General features: G+C 41.7%; 1 protein-coding gene across 2 annotated transcripts in view; it reads left to right on the top strand.

Annotated features, from left to right (window-relative positions):
* The window catches only part of LOC144768002 (alpha-2-macroglobulin-like), a 236594-nt gene that overhangs the window by 139240 nt on the left and 76923 nt on the right, over positions 1–20431 (top strand). Inside the window, exons 9-12 of one of the 2 annotated variants that reach the window (XM_078651391.1) lie at positions 1197–1311; positions 4351–4460; positions 13966–14127; positions 18500–18727. In XM_078651391.1, coding sequence (XP_078507517.1) covers positions 1197–1311; positions 4351–4460; positions 13966–14127; positions 18500–18727 — 615 coding nt within the window. The remainder of the gene's footprint in view (positions 1–1196; positions 1312–4350; positions 4461–13965; positions 14128–18499; positions 18728–20431) is intronic. The other variant, XM_078651392.1, reaches the window with a different exon arrangement.

The following is a 20431-nucleotide window of genomic DNA, read 5'->3' as shown; positions in this document are numbered from 1 at the left end:
GCCCAGAGAGGCTCCAACTTTGCGCTAACTTTCCCTGCTCCAGTTGCCCAGCACTTTGTGGGCAACTGCCACGTTTAGGCCCTGACATTGGGACACCGGGACAGTCACAGGTGGTGACTGGTGAGTTTGGGGAAGTTGGTATTTGTTCTGCACCTCTGAATGTGTTTTTATGCGTCATGTGCCTTACACCTCTGAATGTATTGTGATGCATCATGTGTTTTCCTCCTTTACACCTCTGAATGAATGTTATGCATTGCATCATGTGTTTTCCTCTTACACCCCTACAGTTATTGTGATACATAGGTGGTTGTTTTCTCCCTAGTACAGGTGGTGCTAGTGAGATCCTGGTTACCAGTGATTACTGGTTGTGTGCTATTTTGTGCTATATTCTATGTACTAAGTGCTAGTTCTGAAAGTGCTACTTCTGATTCCTGACAGTGGTCCAGGTGGCCCTGTCTTGTAAATAATCCCTTGTAAATTCTGCCCGTGCCTCTGGCACATTGTAAAGTGTGTGTTTTATCTAATGTGTTTTGGTGTAATACAAAGGCTATTTTTATATAACCTTGTGTGGAGTTTCCTTTGTGGTGGGCCCTGGGAGTTGTTGCTGGGGTGCATGCGCAAATACTTAACTTACATCGCCTCCAAGTTTAGCCTTGCTGCTCGCGCCACGTTACCTAGAGGGTGAGTAGGGGTTATCTTGGCGTGTAACTCCCTTGCCCTGACCTTGGGAGTGTGGGTCTCTGACTGACTTTGGCGAAAGCCCTGGCCAGCCGGGGATCCCATTTCCAACATATATATATATATATATATATATATTTACAATTGTAATGATTTTCGAAAATGTAATTTAATTTGACAGTATTACCAGTTGGGGATGTTTAAGACCCTACCTCCAGCATTGTTGCAGTATCAGTGGTCGTCCATCTGTGGTGCTGGGTTACTACTGTCTCTTTTTTTTGGCAGTAGTCACACTTTGGAATGGAGACTTCTAATTCTACACTTTCAAGTAACTTTACACTTGGATTTTGTGAATAGCCAAAAGTAGTAAAGTTATTCAAAGTGTAATGTAAATTACAAGTATAAATTACTCACAAGTGTAAGCTACCTTTGCGAAAAGCCCTATGAGTGTGGTCAGGGAATAGGACTTATTTGAAAATACCATTTTATTAAAATAATGTGATCCTTTCTGCATCCAGGTGGATAACAAAGGATGTTTCCATGAAGTGGTGACAACAAAAATCTTCCAGATGAAACGTTCAGGCTACGACAATGAAATCCAAGTGACGGCTATCATGGTGGAGGACGGGACAGGTACAGCAAGCATACAGTAGACCTGACAATAATAGCAGTTGTGAATAGATTACTCACCTCAACCAGCAGAGGAGAGGAAGGGAAGGCACTGTAAACATAATGTACAAAGCTAAAACTGAACAATAGATGTACAACACTTAGAGGCTGATATCGATGGTGGACGGACTTCAGTTTGCCATTGTAGCGCAGATTGGGACCACCTGCCTACAAGGCGGCGGTCCCATAGGGCAAATTACAATGTGACTGCAACCCTGGCGGTTGCACTGCCCATGTTTTGCATTGTGGCGGGTGCTGCACTCTGCAGCACCCGCCGCAAGACAAAACATACACCCCACACATATCCCGGTGCAGTGCCTGCCACATGATGCAGGGATATGTTTTGGGGGCACCATAGATGCTCCCTGTGCCCACAGCTTAAGGCCAGGGGGAAAGGGGACCCGCTATGGGTCCCCAATGTCCCTTTCTGCCAGCCTTTCCATGGTGAATGAACCGCCATGGAAAGGCTGGTGGGGAGGGACATTGTAATCCCTACGGTGGTGCCTGGTAAGCACCGCTACAATTTCAGGGATTGCAGGCCCTCCACCCCACCGGTGGGCTCAAGGAGCCCGTCGGATGCGTGGCGGTCGGTCTTTCCGACCGCTAGCCATTGTAATATAGCGGGCGGTGATGATGGCAGTGGGACCGCCACCAATGGGGTGATGGTGGCGGTCCCACCACCATCATAATCCCCCCATATTTACCACAGCCAGGCCAGACTACAGAAGGAGACAGGTGAAGTTGAAATAAAGTGGCACTGAGCGTAATGGGGGATTCAGGTAGAGAGCTCACCACACCAAGCTCCGAGGGTGAAAAGATACGCACTGTATAAATGATGTAAAGTTAAAATGAATAAAATTTGTACATTGCTTATTTACCACTGCTAGGAAAGGTGGTAGTAAGGATATAGTAGATGTGACATAATGAGAGATTCAGATAGAGTTCTCACCACAGCCAGCAGAGGGGATGGATGGGCAGGTATTGTAAGCAAAATGCAAAGCTAGAAGTAATAAAAGATACACATTGCTTATTTACCACAGCCATGAAAGATGAGAGGAGGTGACAGGTGCAGTAAACCTAATGTAGAACTTACAATAATGGAGGACTTAGATGGAATACTCACCACACTCAGCAGAGCGCATGGAGGTACAACTACTGTAAACATAATGTAAAAGGTGTCCATTGCCTATTCACCACAGTCAGACAGGTGAGAGGAAGGGACAGGTGCTGTAAACTTGAAGTGAAACTAGCAATAGTGAGAGATTTAAATAATCTACTCACCACAGCTAGCCCAAGGAATTAAGAGACATACACTGTAAACATGATAGACAAATGACATTAATGTGAGGCATATGTGGTTCATTTGCCCAAACCAGAGGAACAGAGAAAGGGTCTGGTAATGTAAACATACTTTAGGTATGACATTAATGAAAAATGTGTATTCAATAATGCTGTTTTAGAGGAGTATGGGGCAGTTACTATAGTCAGAATATAGAACTGACCTCACTAAAATATATGCATTGTACTTTGTCACAACAAGAATAGCGGAGACAAGTACTGTAAACGTAATGTAAAACTGACATGAATGAAAGTAGCTCATAGTGTAATGAGAACACCCACATAAGTGGAGAAAGTAAAAGGTACTATAAACATAATGCAGCTCTGACACTATTGAAAGATGCATATTGAACACAGTAAGGTCATAGGAAAAATATATAAAGTAGATAAAATAAATCGATTGTGCCTTTCTTTCAGAGAGGATACAGCAGGAAGTGACAGTTAGTGTAAACATATTGTAGAACTGACATCTATCATATACATGTTTGATGAGGAAAGAAGATACTGCTAATGTAAAAAAAAAATGCAGACCTGGCATTAATAAAATAAATACCAATAAAGTCTCTAAGATAATGAAGTAAGGAACCCATATTGTATACACACTGTATACTGAAGTGAATTATATAGTGACACAGACTTTGAGCCACAGTCAAAAAGGTGGATGAGATGGTGGGAACCATGATGTAGAGTTTGGAGAACAAACCAGATCAATATTGCAAACACCACCGCTGCTGCCTCACTAGACATACAGTCGAAATCACCGATGGACTGTTTTGCTGTGGCAGGCAGACATAGTTAAAATGCTCTTTTTATTTGGATTGCCAACTGCTGAATACATAAGTGATTTCCTCTGTAGTGCCCTCCAACCACAGCAGGGCTCACTGAGAGCGACAGATATTACCAAGCTGCTTCCAAACAAACATTCACCATTGCCCATTCTCCATTATCTATTCTCTATTGCCTAATGTCATTCAGTATGCTCCATTTTCCATTCCTCCATTGCCAATCTTCTATAGTCCATTTTGCATTATACATTATCTATATTTCATTGTATATTCTCATTCTCCATTCTCTATTTTCGATTAACCATTCTGTATTCTCCATTTTTTACTTTAATTCACTAATCTCTATAGTCCATTCTTCATTCTTTGTTCTCCATTGCCCATTTTCATTCTCCATTGTCTATTTTCTATTGTATATTCTCATTCTCCTTGCTCCATTTTCCATTGTCCATTCTCTGTTCACCATTTTCTATTTTCATTCACTATTCTCCATTGTCCAATCTTATTGTCCATTTTCAATTGTTTATTTTCCATTCTTAGTTTTCCATTCTGTATTCTCATTGTCCATTGACCATTCTCTACTCTCCACTGTCTAATTTCATTCACCGTTCTCTGTTGTCCAGCCTCCATTCTTCATCCTTCATTGCCTATTCTCTATTGTCCATTATCTATTTTCCATTCTTCACTCATTATTATTTATTCTCCGTTGTATATTCTCCATTTGTCTATTTTTGTTCACTATTCTCCATTGTCTGTTCTTCATTCTTCCTCGCGTATTGTCCACTCTCCATTATCTATTTTCGATTCTTAGTTGTCGATTGTCTAATCTCCATTGTGTGTTCCCATTCTCCATTGTCCTTTCCCTCTACTCATTATCTTCCAGATGTTGAGATCTCTGGAAAAGGCTCCAGCAAGATCAGCACGACCATTACAAAAGTGAGGTTTCTGCACGCCGACCCATACTTCAAGTTCGGACTTCCTTTACATGGACAGGTTGGTATCTCAGGTGTACGCATCCTGGTCTAAATGTTAACTTGCATGAAACCCTTCCACATGGGCTGAAGAAGGATGGTTTTACTTTTGTTGCTGTTAGATCTCTGTTATGTATATATTCTTTCTATAAAACTGCTTTCCCATTGTTTGAGATATACAAGCCACAGTGTCGACACCTGGAAAACCCACTGGAGGTACCAGGGGATCACTTTTTCAAGTAGAAATCATAATAAATGCAATACAATGTTCACAACGTTTGGTACAAAAGTTTGGCTTTTGACTTTAGTCCTCTAGTCCAAATGATACCAGGGGTAATGGGAACTAAGTATTGTGATACCATGGTATTGTTTTAAAAATATTGATAGTTGAAATATGAAGAAGTCAAATATATATAGGTATGGATGTATTTATTCAATTCAAATAACTTTTTCGGATAAAACCATATCCATAAAAGCACATCAGGCACAATAATTTAAAAACACAAATACATAAGCATGATACAATCCATTAACATAGATCAAAAGTACACAATATTTTTGAGGCACATATATTAAATAAAAACTCATGCATAAAAGAGAAAAACGGTATTTATTATATTTAACTCCACATCCAGGTATCTATAACCCTACATCCATTTATTCTAGTATACATAGATCTACAAGATATATAGATGTGACGTCAAGGATATTAGAACATTGGAATGTTGGTACCTCCATTGAAAACAATGGAGTGCTCTGGGCTTAAAATGGCTTGAGCTCCAACATTCCAATGTTTCTTTGTTCACAGATTTCAATCCCCTCGCACTCCCTGAAGGCTTTGTTTTATTTGTTAGAACATTCTGCCCTCTAGTGACAGAATGTTCTAATAGCCTTATAGCCCTTAATAGCAGGGCTATACCAGCCATTAAAGTCCAGCTGCTTTGTTAAAGTCCCTCGCCTTCGGCTCGGGCCTTTAACTCTGCAGTGGGCCTTTAATAGCCAGTATAGCCCACTACGGCGGGCTATAAGGCTATATTAGAACATTGGAATGTTAACAATGGAGTGCTATGGGCTTATAATGGCTGGTAAAAGCAGGGAGCTTCAACATTCCAATGTTTCTTAGTTCACAGCTCTGGCTGTGAAAAAGGCTTCAGGGAGCCTGAGGAGATTTCGATCTCCTCACTCTCCCATAAGGCTTTGTTTTATTTGTTAGAGTATTCTGCCCTCTAGTGGCAGAATGTTCTAATAGCCTTATAGCCCTTCGTAATAGGGCTATACCAGCTACTAAAGTCCCGCTGGCTTGTTGAAGTCCCTCACCTTCAGCTCAGTCCTTTAACGCTGCAGCGGACCTTTAATAGCCGTATAGCCCGCTACGGCGGGCTATAAGGCTATATAGAATATTGGAATGTTGGTAGCTCCATTGAAAACACTGGAGTACTCTGGGCTTATAATGGCTGGTATAAGCCCGGAGCTCCAACATTCCAATGTTTTTGTTCACAGATCTGGCTGTGAACAAAGACTTCAGGGAGCCCGAGTGGATTTCAATCCCCTGGCGCTCCCTGAAGGCTTTGTTTTATTTGTTAGAACATTCTGCCCGCTAGTGGATGAATATTCTAATAGCCTTATAGCCCTACGTAGCAGGGTTATACCGGCTTTTAAAGTCCCGCTGCCTTGTTAAAGCCCCTCGCCTTCGGCTCCCGACTGTAACGCTGCAGCGGGCCTTTAATAGCAGGTATAGCCCGCTACGACGGGCAATAAGGCTTTAGTAAATGTATCCTTACCTATACATACTTACCTTGGTGATATTTTGGTCATCAGTATTTTGTCAGTGGTAATGTGGAATGGTGTGCGGGATAGTTAGATGGCCTTGAGGCTCTTCTGCCTCTGCAGGACCATGAGTCTCTTCTGTCTCTGCCATCATGTTATAAATGAAAACTGTAAACAATCTAACTAGTTCATGTGTACACCTTTCCTGTTCCTATGGTAAATAATGGAGATGGGACAGGCTTGACTGTCCAGGATGAACTTCTGTCTCTTTTGCAGTATACATGTGGACACTGTTGACTATTATCAGTGTCTGACTCTAAAACCTTCTCAACACTTTCTGAAAGGAGGGTACTTATCCCAGGAGATCTTGACATACAGGAAAGTCCTTAAGTCCCTTCTCTTGGTGCTGCATGGTATGTTGCAAGACCGACATGGTCAAATTATGAGGTTCTTCTAACTTCAGCATGTGGATTGGGTATACTTGGTTGACTATGTGTCCCCTCTGACTTCATTGTAGCTTGAGTGGGAACACATTTGATGAGCCTTTAATTACTTTGGTCTTTCCAATACTTTGTGAGAGAAGGGACAGGAACCTAAGGTACCTTCTGTTTCAATGTCACATATGACAATAATGACAAACAGGTCAACGCACTTAAAGAATTTTTAAGAGATCTAAACCTTACTCAAGCCTGTACAGAACCAACACATTCAAAAGGGGCAACCTTAGACTGGGTAATCTCGAGAAACAAGGATGTTACAATCCACTCGATTATGCCGTGCGATTGGTCGGATCACCATGCCATAACCTTCTGGATACCCACCATAAAAAAGACCAGGAATACACAACAGGTGAAACTTAAAAAGTGGAGTCGAGACACCAAAGACCCTAGTATTGAGCTACTAGTAGAAAGATGTTAGAAAGACCTGAGTCCGCCCAGCAACTTGTTAAACGTCAACGAACTCACTGATCACTACACTACATCAATGACGAATATAGTCAACTCCACCATGTCTCTAAAACTAAAAAGAATCTCAGAAAAAGATAAAAATCTATGGTTCAATGGGGCACTGAATGAAGACAGACGGAAACTTAGACTAGCAGAAAGAAAATGGAGACAGCATCCATTAGCCCCCCAGCTGAAAACTCTCAGAAAAATCAGAAACGAGTACAACAAAAGTGTCCTCAATTCCAAAAAGGAATTTTTTAGATCAGAACTGGATGACGCCAAAAACAGACCCCGGAAACTATTCAAGATGTTAAAGCAACAATCCAATAAGCTGGCCAAATCTGCCCAAGAGACAGCTAAAACGCAACTGAGCTGCGAGGAATTCGCAACATTCTTCACGGACAAGGCCATCACTCTGGAAAGAGAGCTCAGGATGGCAGCCGACAACCTCGCTAGCCAAATACCACAGCTGAACGATGCTAACACGAAAAACAATCTTGAGAGTTCGAAAAACAATGCGCAATGGGCAACCTTCAAACTTTATGACCAAAATACCATTGCAAAAACTATATCGGAAATCAAACCAAATAACCACTACAATGACCCTCACCCCTCAAAATGCTTAAAAAGAATCAACCATGTCGCCGTCCCTATATGGACAAAAATAATCAATGCATCACTATCTCAAGGGATACTACCAGAATGCCTGAAAACAGGTCAAGTCCTCCGCATCATGAAAAAACCTACAGCAAACCCGGCAGATCCAAATAACTTTTGCCCAGTAACAGATATTCCATTCCTGGCCAAACTTATTGGGAAATGTGTGCAAAATCAACTGAGTGACCACATTACTAATTTCAATCTACTGGACGACTGCCAATCGGGATTCATACCAGGCCACAGTATGGAAACAGCAATCTTACATATAGTGGATGATGCGCTGCAGGCCCTAGATCACAATCAAACATGTTTATTAGTCCTTCTTGACCTGTCGTCAGCATTTGACACGGTAAATCATGTAAAATTGCTAGCACGGCTTCTAGACAGGATGGGAATATCTGGAAATGTTCTGAAATGGTTTGAATCATTCCTCCAGAACAGAACACAAAAGTTCCTGGTCAATCAGACGCTGTCCCCTTCATGCCTGAATTCGATTGGAGTTCCTCAAGGATCAACACTATCTCCGTCACTGTTCAACCTGTATGTTGAACCTCTTACAGAAATTATCCGAGACGCAAACATATCACATCACATGTACGCAGATGACACTCAGATCTACATCAAGATCGCATCACTGGAGGACATCAAGACGATGAAAGAGGCCTTAAAAGTGTCACTACAATGGTTAACTAGCAATCACCTGAAGCTAAATGCACAAAAAATGGAATTTCTTTTAATATCACCTCCAAAGAACCCCACGAATGTGAAGGAATGGATCAATCTGATCACAGCGCTAAACTGCACCCCTACCCTAGTTGACTCGCTAAATCACTGGGAATAACGCTGGATAAGAACCTAGAGATGAAAGCCCACATCAATGCAATGGCGAAAAGTGCCCGTTTTCACCTGAACTATATCAGAAAAATGAAACAACTCATCACTCCGACGGACCTCAAACTGGCAGTTCTTTCCTTAGTTATTTCAAGGATTGAATATGGATGTACAACACTAGCAGGTCTACCAAATATTTCTACAGCACCATTAAAAGCCTGTCTCAATGCGGCCGCAAGACTCGTTACTGGGTATAGAAAATATGACCATATCACCCCACACCTCAAAGCATTAAACTTGCTACCATACGAAGCCAGAATCCAATTTAAGATGGCATGTCTTACACACAAAGCGCTCCACTACAAAACACCAAGGTATTTAGCCCAGAAAATCAAGATATCAGGGGGAAGCAGACCAGCTAGGAGTGCCAAGGAGATGTTGCTGAAACCACCCATCTTTCGGAAGAAGAAAACGTATGACAGAGAGTTCTCCGGAGCAGCCCCCAGAATCTGGAACTCACTTCCTCCAATCATTAGAAAAATTCCAAACACGGCAACATTCAAGAGGGAAGTGAAGATCTTCCTAATGAACAAATTCCTCTCTAAAACAAGACTTTCCTCAATACCACTCTGGGTCCTTTATGTAGAACATAATGGAAATACAAATCGGGACCATTTGGAGAGGATTAGGGGTACACCTCTGTACATTAAACAGATCCTAAATGTGTTTCTGTTGAAACTGCTAAGAAAGACATACATCGGAATCTAACTTATTTTAACACTACTATACCTTTTGTTTTCTATCTGTAACACATGTAACTGTGCCTTGGGTCATGTTCGCGCTATACAAAACTCTATAAATAAAAAATAAAAAATAATAGGGATGAGTACAATATGATATAACTTATTTCAGTTGCTTTGCCTTATAATGTAGCAATGCTCTACACAATGGACCTTGAATCTCTTCCTTATGCACTATATCATTAAAGAGAACAGATGTAATGGGCTATCTTTTTATGTGCCAGCCCAGAACACAATTCAGGGGAGAGGTAGAAACTCAGTAAAGCATATGAAATATATAGTTCTCACACATGGTCAGAATTTCGTTCTTACATTATGAGTACCTTCTGCCATCATGTATATCTCTCTATTAGTCTGCCTCTATTAGGCAGTCTGATGGTGAGAGACCTCAGTAACCTTAAGTTATGTCTGTCTCGTTCCTATTTTATCTCTTTTACTCACTGTGTGGATAGACCTAATGGAGTTGCATCTTTTTCTCTGTTAGGGGTCGATTAGGATGGCGGACGGACAAAGTCCATCCGCCATCCTGTCTGGTGCAGGGACTGTCTGCCACAAGGGCGGATGTACCGTGCCCCGAATTAGGATGCACCCGCCACAGTGGCGGGTGCATCCCACATTTTTAACATTGCGGCTGACGGTACTGAAAGCACCGTCCGCCGCAATGTCAAAAATGCATGTTGTGCGTTTCACCGCACAACATGACAGGCACGCGCGGTGCCTGCCATGTTGTACTGTGAAACGCAGGGGGGTACCATAGGTACCCCCCATGTGCACCCCCACACCCCCTTCGCCATGGGGGCCTGCAACGGGCCCCCAAAGCAAAGCCCGTATGCCTTTCCGTGGCAGCATTGCCACCACGGAAAGGCATCTGCATCCGGCCATCGTAATATGGCTGGCTGGCGGTGTCTGGAAGACACCGCCAGCCATATGAACCTTTTTCCACGCCGGCTGCAAGGCGACCGGGGCGGAAAAGCAGCGGACGGTGTTTCTGTCCGCCGCGGTCCCCCCACCATTGTAATATGGCGGGCGGGAAATTGGTGGTGGATGGGCACAGATGGTGGACGGATCGCCACCGCCTGCATGGTGGTGGCGATACGTCCGCCATCCTAATCGGCCCCTATGTCTGTTTCTTTTAGACAGCGAAATAGGGATAGACCTGATGACCTTGAGTTTTGTCTGTTTTTCATTAAATTTTATCTGCTTTAGGGTTTGGTTGATGGGTACTCTGTCACAAACGAGACGGATGTTGTGTCTCCTTTATTACAAGCGCATTAAGATATAATGCACTTGTAATAAGGCAGTTTGGATATCCGTCACATTTGTGATAAGTACACATGCGCCCAACTCTAAATCAGTAATTAATGTGTGTGAAGTAATGCGACAAAAGGCATAGTGTAAATAATTCATGTGTAAGACAACATTGATGAAATTTCTTGTCCTGATGATGATGACCTATATCTAAAGACGCCGCACGCGAGCCAACAGAGCAGGTCGCTGAAGCTGAGGTTCCGTGAATTCTGAACCTGTGTTTTAAATGTCATGGTTCCGTTACGATTTTGGTAACAATGAACCGTAACTAATGAGTTCGGCAAGTACGAGTGTTTTCGCCATGTTACACACAAGGATTCACAGTGTATTTGAAGATTCCGTTCCGAACCATAGTTTTCATTTTGGGTAAGGCAGCCATTTTGTGGTTGCCCTCACATAGGCCGATGACTGCGGCTGAATGAGTCTTTAAGACTCGTGCCCTTCTGCTGGGGTTTGTGCTGACTTTTACATGACCCGAAGTGAACTGACCTCGTTGCCTGAAGCCGACCTTGCTGAGCCAGTTCTTGCCCGCTAGCTGATCAAGACTAAGATCAGAGCGCAGGACATTGTAAAGTTTTTACTACACACAAATATGCCTTATTCTACTCTTACCTGTTTCTGTTTCTTTCTTTATGGTCTATTTATGATATGGGTCGTGGCCTTTTTTATTATGGGTTCGTTCGGCCTGTCTAAAGAAGAATGTTGGGTTTGTCCGATGATCGATCATGGGCCGGACAATTGAAAAGTGGGTTTTACCATCATGCGATACTTTTGGTGTGGATACATGTGATTGGACAGTTCGTAAATATTAGGTGTTTGTCTGGAATGTGATTTTTGACATAAAAAGGGATGACTTGCTTTGTAAAAGTGAGCAGTCTCCTGAGAACTCATACCGTGATGATTTCTAGGACTTCTGTTACTGGCTGCAGTCAATAAATTCGATCTTTGACATCACCACGAAGAGTCCCGTGTCTCTGTATTCTAAGACAGGTGAACCCGAAGACTTTGGGTGTGCCCCTGGCGCCGCCGGGTTTTGAAATACCCGGTTCTTCAAAGCGAGGAAGTCGAATCTGAAAAAGCAATTAAATGACAAGCCCTTCGTAAGAACCCCGGACCCACTAACGGCCGGACTCTCTGATTTTTTACGCGACGCCGCACAAGTCCAAGAATTCTTACACCTGTAAGGCAATTGACCAAACGAAGTGCCACATGAGTGACTCACAAGTGCCAAGTTCAGCTATGGCTCCCTCCAGTCCGTGTCCTGAGGAGAACCCATTACTACACTGTGGTTCGAAACGCGTTGACCCCAAGCCAGGGATAAAGAAGAAGGGCGCTACTAGGGCCAATAAAAAAATATCATACTCTCCACCCCTAGTACTGCAACTCTAGAACTCATTATCGAATCCCTGGTTTAGTAAGACAGGCAGGCAGTACCTATGAACTGTGTTGTCCCCCTTGCTTCTTGTACCTAATACAAAGGACTGGTTCCTAGCGTTAAACAATTGTTAGGCATCTGATTAATTTGTTGTTGGTGTTTTTCAAAAAATTTATAGTATTGATTGTGTACATTTTCAAACACTTGTACTTTTATTGCTGATTTTTTGTTTGTATGTATTCTTTACTGTTTGATGACTGTATCTTTTGATGACATTTATAGATCAAATGAAAGAATGTTTTTCTAAAAAAAGATAAAAATTCTAAAATAAAAGAGTTGATCCCCCAGCACTGATAGGCTGGGTGTGATCTAAAGTTTAAAAATAAATCTGTCTGGCTATTTTTCCTGTTTAGCATATTATAGTGGTCCAAGCCAGTTCAGAAAAAGGGCCCAAACCTTCTCTTTTGCCCTATATCTAAAGGCGGCTTTGAAACGTCGTCACCCACAAAACCCCATATGCAATATGATAATGCAATATTGTAAAAAGCAATGGTGTGTTTAGAATAATTTGAGTCTGTAACACTGACTACAAGTATACAGACAGATTCTTGCTTTGCCCTTTTGGCCATTTTTTTCGTTGTTTTGTCTTGAATGTTACGGGTCACGGCTGTGCCCGCTTGTCATTATTTGGTTCTCACATCTTGTGAAATCTATTTGAACGCAAAAAATAAATTTCTTGTCCGGCTGGACAAAAGACATATCACTTATCAAGTGTATGATTATTGTTTCTGTACATTATTCTGTCCACAAATAGGGACCAATGTTCTGTGTAATATGATACTGCCCAAGGTCCCTATGGCATACCTTTTGGGTTCCCTTGTCTTTTTGTAACAACTCTAAGTCAGGGCCTATGTCTCTCTTATGGATTGTATTAGGGGATAGACCTGATGGATATTGAGTTACATCAGTTTTTACATTACTCTGACCCTTTTACAAAGTGTGATGGGACAAATCTGATGGATCTTGAATTGCATCTTACCCTCTATTAGTATGTTTTTGGTTGATAGTAGGTTAGTGAAATACATTGTCAACCTTGATTTGTAGCTGTGTCTCATTTAGTCTCTGTTAGAGTGCAATAGGAATAGTGGTCATGTTTCCTTATATTACTCTGTCTCTATTCCAAAATAAGATTGAAATATTCTCTGTCAACCTTGCGTTGCATCTGTTCTCCATTAGTCTGTGTCTTCTTGACAGTGTGAGGGTGATAGAGCTGAAGACCTTTGAGTTACCTTTGTCTCTCCATCAGTCTTTCTCGTTAGACACTGTAGTGAGGGGACATCTGTTGGACCTTGAGCCATCTGTGTCTTGCATTAGTCTGTCTCTTTAGACAGGGTAATGGGGATAGAGCTGATGGACCTTTATGTCTGTCATTCTGTCCATGTGACCCAATGTAACATGGATAGACCCAATGGATCTCTCTCCATTACCATGTTGAAAAGTGTGGTTAGAACATGTACAAAACAGACACTCGAATGACTGAGGGTTCCTCATGTCTCTCTAAGAATGTTACTACTCACCAAAAGATCGGGTACCCTCATTTACCTCTGTCATTATGCAGACAAAGAGTCCCAAGTGTTTCAGTATTACTAATGTCAAGAAGGTGTAATTATTATAGTACATGATGGGGTGTCAGAAAATGAGGCTGCAACGCAACTTTGACCATTTCTCATGACAAGTACATGTTACCACAACAGGAAGTGATGATACTAAAACATCCTCCGTTCAGCCACTAATGTTCTTGCTGCTGGAAGGCAACCCTATAAACATTTCTTTTCACAGCTCCTGTTGGAGGACTCTACTGGGGCCCCATTGGCCAATGAGACAGTGACCCTTTCTGTGGGCCAAGGAGACACCAAATTCAACTACACAACAGACCAGGAGGGCAAAGCGTGCTTCTCTGTTGACACCTCATCTCATACCACCTTGACTCTCTCGATACGGGTAAGCGAGCTTCATTAATTAGAAATGGGGCAAAATCTAACAAATCAAGTAAAATCATCATAGTATAGAGGCGCAGTGGATGGGGATGGGGATTTTAAAACGTCATTTGGTTAAACTTTACATGATGGACAAGTTCTTGGGAACTAGGAGACACTGGTGTTTTTTGACACAGTTATAAGTTATTGGAATTACTGAAGTGTGCCTTTTTCAAGTAACTATACCAAATGCACGTGGACCATAAACATACATAGGCACTAACTGCAGCTCCACAAAACAAACAGTGTAAGCTGTCCCAAACTAAATATAGGCTCACTTTCCATGGGGGGGGGGGGGGGATTATCCCTTTCTTGAATTTTGTAAATCCCAAATATAAAGTCCATTGTCCTGGTCATCACTTTGAAAAGGGATATTGCCATTACCACCCGTCACCACATCTATCTGTATATATAAAAACAAATGTATGTCTGTCTGTTTGTCCTTTATGCATTACTACACCATTCATCCGATCGGCATGAAACTTTGGGAAGTTGTTGAGTACACTGCCGCGAAGGTTTCTGGCAAGAAAAAAAAAGAAAAAAGAGAAATTTGTTAAATATCGGCCCCCCGTCCCCACAATGCCCTCATAATCTTTCCAATACTGAACGTTTACAGTTTCCGGTGCGACTCGCTTTTGCAATGACCATCAACAAAGCACAAGGACAATCGCTGCAAGTGTGTGGACTAGATTTGGAGAATCCGTGCTTCTCACATGGACAACTGTATGTGGCCAGCTCACGCGTCGGAAAACCTTCTGATTTGTTCGTGTATGTACCAGACGGTAAAACAAAAAATACTGTGTATCCACAAGCACTCAAATAAATAAACAGAATTAAAACAACACTTTAAAATGTTTTCCATAATAAAATGAATAAGTTTCAATAAAAATGACACAATGTAAATTTAATGTTATCATAACAAGTTTCCTTACATTTCCTTTCTTCTGAGATTGCAGCAACGCGCAACGGGTAAGCTAGTAAGTTAATGAATTTGCTATGTCCTCCCTGAAAGAGGCAGGGCACCCTTATGATTTGTTGGCAGCCAAGAAGTGTTGATAACAGCACAGTGTTTTCATGGCTATGGCATGAAAATATTCCAAAGTGGAATCAGCTGAACATTGATGTTGCATCTGGGGAAAATATAAAAATATTCCACATTGCATGACAGACAATCTTTTGGTTTGCTTCCAAGGTCACTAAATGCCCCCATATTAAAATGTCATCTTTGAATATCCTGGATGCATGTAAAATTACACAAAGGTTTGGATGAAGTCAGTGACACTGATGAGGTTTAGGCAAAATTCCCGATTTGCCAACATTAACATTTCCAACCCATTGTCAAATGCACCAGGAGGTCCATGGCCTAACCAAGCTAGTAGAACACCTGCTTTGCCACCACTGCTTTTGGATCCATCAAAATGCCATCAAAGCAATATATGACTTACAGGCCATGCTAATCTCTGCATCTAGAGAAGAGGCTGCAGAAAAGATAGTCACCTGCTTAGAGTTGGAAATTTAAACATGGCCATATAAGAGGAAAGAAAAGAAAAGTAAAGGTTAGGACTATAATCAAGGGTACACTTTGAACAGCACAAGATGTCCATCATTGCTATGGACTCTTACCTTACTGGTGGTGTCACATGGAATGCCGTCTCTTTTTATGATCTTCCGATTCTTATTAGTCAAATAGGTTCACATCAAGAGAATGTCAATAGCTTCACCCATGACTACCCGTAACTGTCATTAGAGTAAATCCACACCATTCAAGGTGCATTCCTGCCATTTAGGTCTTCTATGTGGGATTCAAGCCAGATGTGTGCTAGTCAGCATCAACATGGGTCCTCAGGCAGTGCTGTTGATCAATGGAGGGAGACCTTTCCTGTCCCCCTGCAGAATCTGGGATGTGCAAAATAGATGCATCTAAGATCCCTGCCTACATTTCTTTTGGGCTTGCATTAATGTGTGGGTATTATTAAGCAGTGGCTTAACTATGATAGTGTGCATTGTTTGTTATACCCCTTTCTACCTGATCTTATGATTATCCTCTTACTGTTTATTATGTTCTTTTATGTCAATACTGTTCTGGAGCTGCCATTACATTTATCCAAGGAGCTCCTCAGAGGGTGACTCTTAATATTAATGGAAACCCCTCAGCTTAAGGCATGCAGCTGGAAGCTAAAGACATATGACATTGTTTGTAATGTAATGTAATATAATGGTGCATTTGTACCGCGCAGCTGTCGCTCCAAGGAGCATCTAGGCGCCACTGTTGACCAAAAGATCTATACCAAGGTCAGATTTCTTATGGTAGTTAGTCCAGCTATCACACTAGTGCTCTAGCGCGGGTGTCCTGTAAGTTAAAGATCCAAGTTTTCAAAGCCTTTCGGAATTCTACTTCCCGCTCTAGTGCCCGAAGGTGAGGGGGAAGAGTGTTCCAGGCTTTTGACCCTAGAGCTGGTAGTGATTTACCTCCTCTCGTGCTAAGTCTGAAGGCTGGAACAGACTGCAGATTAGCATTTGAGGACCGCAAGGTACGCGTAGGATAATACCTAGAGAATTTTCCCCTTAGGTACTTCGGCCCTTGGGAGTGGACGGCTCTAAAGGTGATAATCAGGATCTTGAACAGGACCCTTTTGATTATCGGTAGCCAGTGCAAGGTATTTAATGCGGCAGATGCTGATGATCTCTTAGGCCATTTCAACACCAGCCTAGCTGCTGCGTATTGCACCATCTGAAGTTTGTGAGTGACAAGTTTATTGGTCCCTGCATATAGGCTGTTACAGTAGTCTATCCTTGATGTTTCAAGGTCGACCGTTACCGTTTTCCTAGCCGCCAAAGGAAGTAGATCAAAAAACTTCCTTAGTCCCTTGATGATACCGAAGCAGGTCCCTGCTACTGTCAGTGCCTGTTGCTTGAAAGACAGGGCGGTATCAAAATTGATCCCCAAATTACGGGCCGAATTGGTGGTATCAGGCGGTATCTCTGCCTTCTCCGGCCACCACAGTTTGGGGGAAAAATCGTTTTGTGGACCCATTGGCATGATCTCCGTCTTGCCCGTGTTACATTTCAAATGGTTCTTCCCCATCCAATCGAATTTAGCCATCAGGCAACATCTCAGGTTTTCTTTCCAGTCCTGAGTATCTTTATCAAGGACCAGGATCAGTTGAGTATCATCGGCATATGCGACTACGTCAATACCGAATGATGATATCAACCGGATCAGAGGGGTGGTTTACCCATTGAACAATGTCGGGCTCAGACTAGATCCTTGTGGTACTCCCATCATAAGTGATTTTTCCTTTGAACAGAAATCACCCAGGGTGACCACTTGTCTCCTGCCACTCAAAAAGTTCTTGATCCATTCCAGGACCTTACCAGTAATGCCAGATGTTGCTAGCCGGTCAATCAAGATGGCATGTGAGACCGCGTTGAAGGCTGCCGACAGATCTAATAAGATTAGGACAGCCTTCTTACCCTGGTCCAGGGCCATACGAATGGTATCGGTGGTAAACAGGAGCGCTGACTCTGTAGAGTGCTGTGCTCTCAAGCCTGATTGATTAGGATGCCAAGCCTCGCTATCCTGAAGGAACTTGGTAATTTGTTTATTTACGAAAGACTCCGTAATCTTACACAATACGGGGAGTAGTGAGATTGGTCGGAGATTGGATAAAGTGGTGGGGTCCGACAAGTGTTTTTTCTGCAGCGGTTTAACCGCCGCTAATTTCCATTCTGAGGGGATTTTGGCTGTGGCCAGTGATGTATTTACAATTTCATTAATCACAGGGTTGACAACATCAACAATCAAGTGTAAGAGCGCAGGGGGGCATGGATCAAAGGCTGACCCTGATTTGGTCGCTAGTATTGCCCGATGAGACTCCTCCAAACTGATTGGCTGAAAAATCGCCAACTGGTTCCCAGGACCGTTCTCCATACAGCTACCTTCTCCTGACTCTATGGCAGGGACTGCAAAATCCTTCGTGAGGCCCAGTACTTTTTCCTCGAAGAAGTCTGCAATGATGTTACAGAGGTTCTCAGAGGGCAGGATTTCTTGCCCTAATGTCTTGGGGTTATTAAAACTATTTACGAGTGTGCTAAAAGAGTACTGAAATAATGACTTAATTTTGCCCATTGCTTCCTTCTCTTCACAAACAATTGTTTCTGAGCTCAGCCTTTTGTCATTTGCAGTAGCCAGTTGCTCTTTGTTATTCCAAATGTAATCTGGAGATTGTGGATATTTTTGGAAATACCACCTATTTGGCACAGTATCTATCAGGACAGGTCTACGTAGTTGTACAACTTTATCACTATTAATGCTGTTTTGGTTTCCATTTTGTCAGGTTTCTTACAAAGACACAACCCACTGCAGAGATTCAGGATGGAGCTTCCCTTCTTACAATGGCGACACTCACTGGGCAAAGTACTTTTATTCTAAAAGCAACAGTTACGTGCAGATTCAACCCATCTATGACACTTTGGAGCCCGGCCACACACAAGACATCACTGTGCACTACATCCTGTCCTCTGAGGGCCTGGGAGAGAGCAAGGAAGTTAACTTTCATTACTTGGTAAGTACACTTTGGTGAGTATGGCGTTACTTTGAACAATGAAGGGACATATGATCAGTTGCCGTACCCAACACAAGACACCCCTGATAGAGCCACTTAAAAGACTGTTGAAAAAAGGTGCATACTTTGTGTGTAAAGAAGGTATAGCAGGAATCTTTTAATTGTGTTTCAGGTGTCTCAGATTAGCAGCTACCTGGAAAACTTCAGAATAAAACACAAGTCTATATATATTTTTTTAATTTTAGTTTATAAAAAACATCTAAACCAGTGGTGCCCAAACTTTTGAGAACCACAACCTACTTTTTAGAACAACAAAAGTTCATGACCCACCTACCTTTAATGGACATAAGGGTGATTTTTTTAATGCAACTAAAGGATCATTTGGTATCGCACTGTCATTTACAGCCAGCACATTTTCCATGAAAATGACCACTAACTTTGCACAGGCATACAGTTTTACTGATAAGTCTATATTGTCCACAAAAGATAATGTGTAGAATTTAGGTTTCTGTGAATATTTATCAATTGTGCATCATCAATAAAGTGACTTTATTTCTTTTGTTCCTATAAAAATCTCTGTTTCTAGTGCACTTCAGAATTAAAAAAATGTACTTCAGTTTTGCTTTCCTGGCTGCTAAATGCATGCAGTTCATTTACAGGTATTTACAGTTTGTTGTGTGTTACAAAAAAATACGACATCCTAAGATTGTAATATAAATTCCTTTAAACACTCCTCATTTTGCATTCAAAGAAATAAAAGTAAACACAAATCCCATGTTAAAAGAATATAAGCAACAGCTTGTCAGAAGATATAACCTGTCATTTAGCCTCTATCTCATTTAAGCACCACAAATGTGACAAGATAAAGACTGAATTTAAAGGCATCATGATTTATTGTTTGGACTTTCGCGACTCACCAAAAACCATCTTACGACTCACACTCATATTAATGTTAAATTATACTACGACAGAAGACAGCCTTTCAATTACAATGTTTTTAAAAATATTTCAACATCATTTACTCTCCTACGGATCACATTGGAATCACTCAGCAGTAATATTTATAAACCTTCTTCCTCCTCTTGATAAAAAAACTCTGCTTTTTAGTGGAGGATAGATCAGTCTATTCTTTACCTGATAAATACAATCTTCCAATCCAGAATTTTTCTAATGGAATTTGAGATCCACCTGAATAGCTCAATTGTCGGCTACTATTTCTACAAGCCGTTTGAACTAGATGTTCATAAATTCATGTCCCCCTCATGACCAAAGCCATATAATTTGTCCAAAACTTATGCAATGCTTTATATGGTCAGGTTTAATTTTTATCACCTGTAATATGGATTCCTTGTGAACTATTGAAATGACATAGCGCCCTCCACCCTTATTTTGCATAAAAGGAACTGTGCATGGCAAAGGGTTTAGTCAAATCTCCATTGGCATTAACCTCCTGAGCCCCATATCACTTTTGTTTAGGACGAATTCTGTACTTCCTAACAGCGCGTTACAGATGTTAAACTATATTGCAGCACAATAATTTAAAGTAGGTAATAAGTGAGCACAATAATCTATTTTTATGGTATTTGAGCACCATAATTTATTGTTGGTAATACCTTATCACACTATACTATTTTTTAAGGTAGAAAGGGGAGGAAACTTTATGATCAATGAAATCTCCATAGAGTCCTCCTCATTACCTCAGTT

This window comes from Lissotriton helveticus, chromosome 7 (assembly GCF_964261635.1).
Source record: "Lissotriton helveticus chromosome 7, aLisHel1.1, whole genome shotgun sequence".
NCBI lineage: Eukaryota > Metazoa > Chordata > Amphibia > Caudata > Salamandridae > Lissotriton > Lissotriton helveticus.
This window is presented reverse-complemented; position numbering and strand designations above follow the sequence as displayed.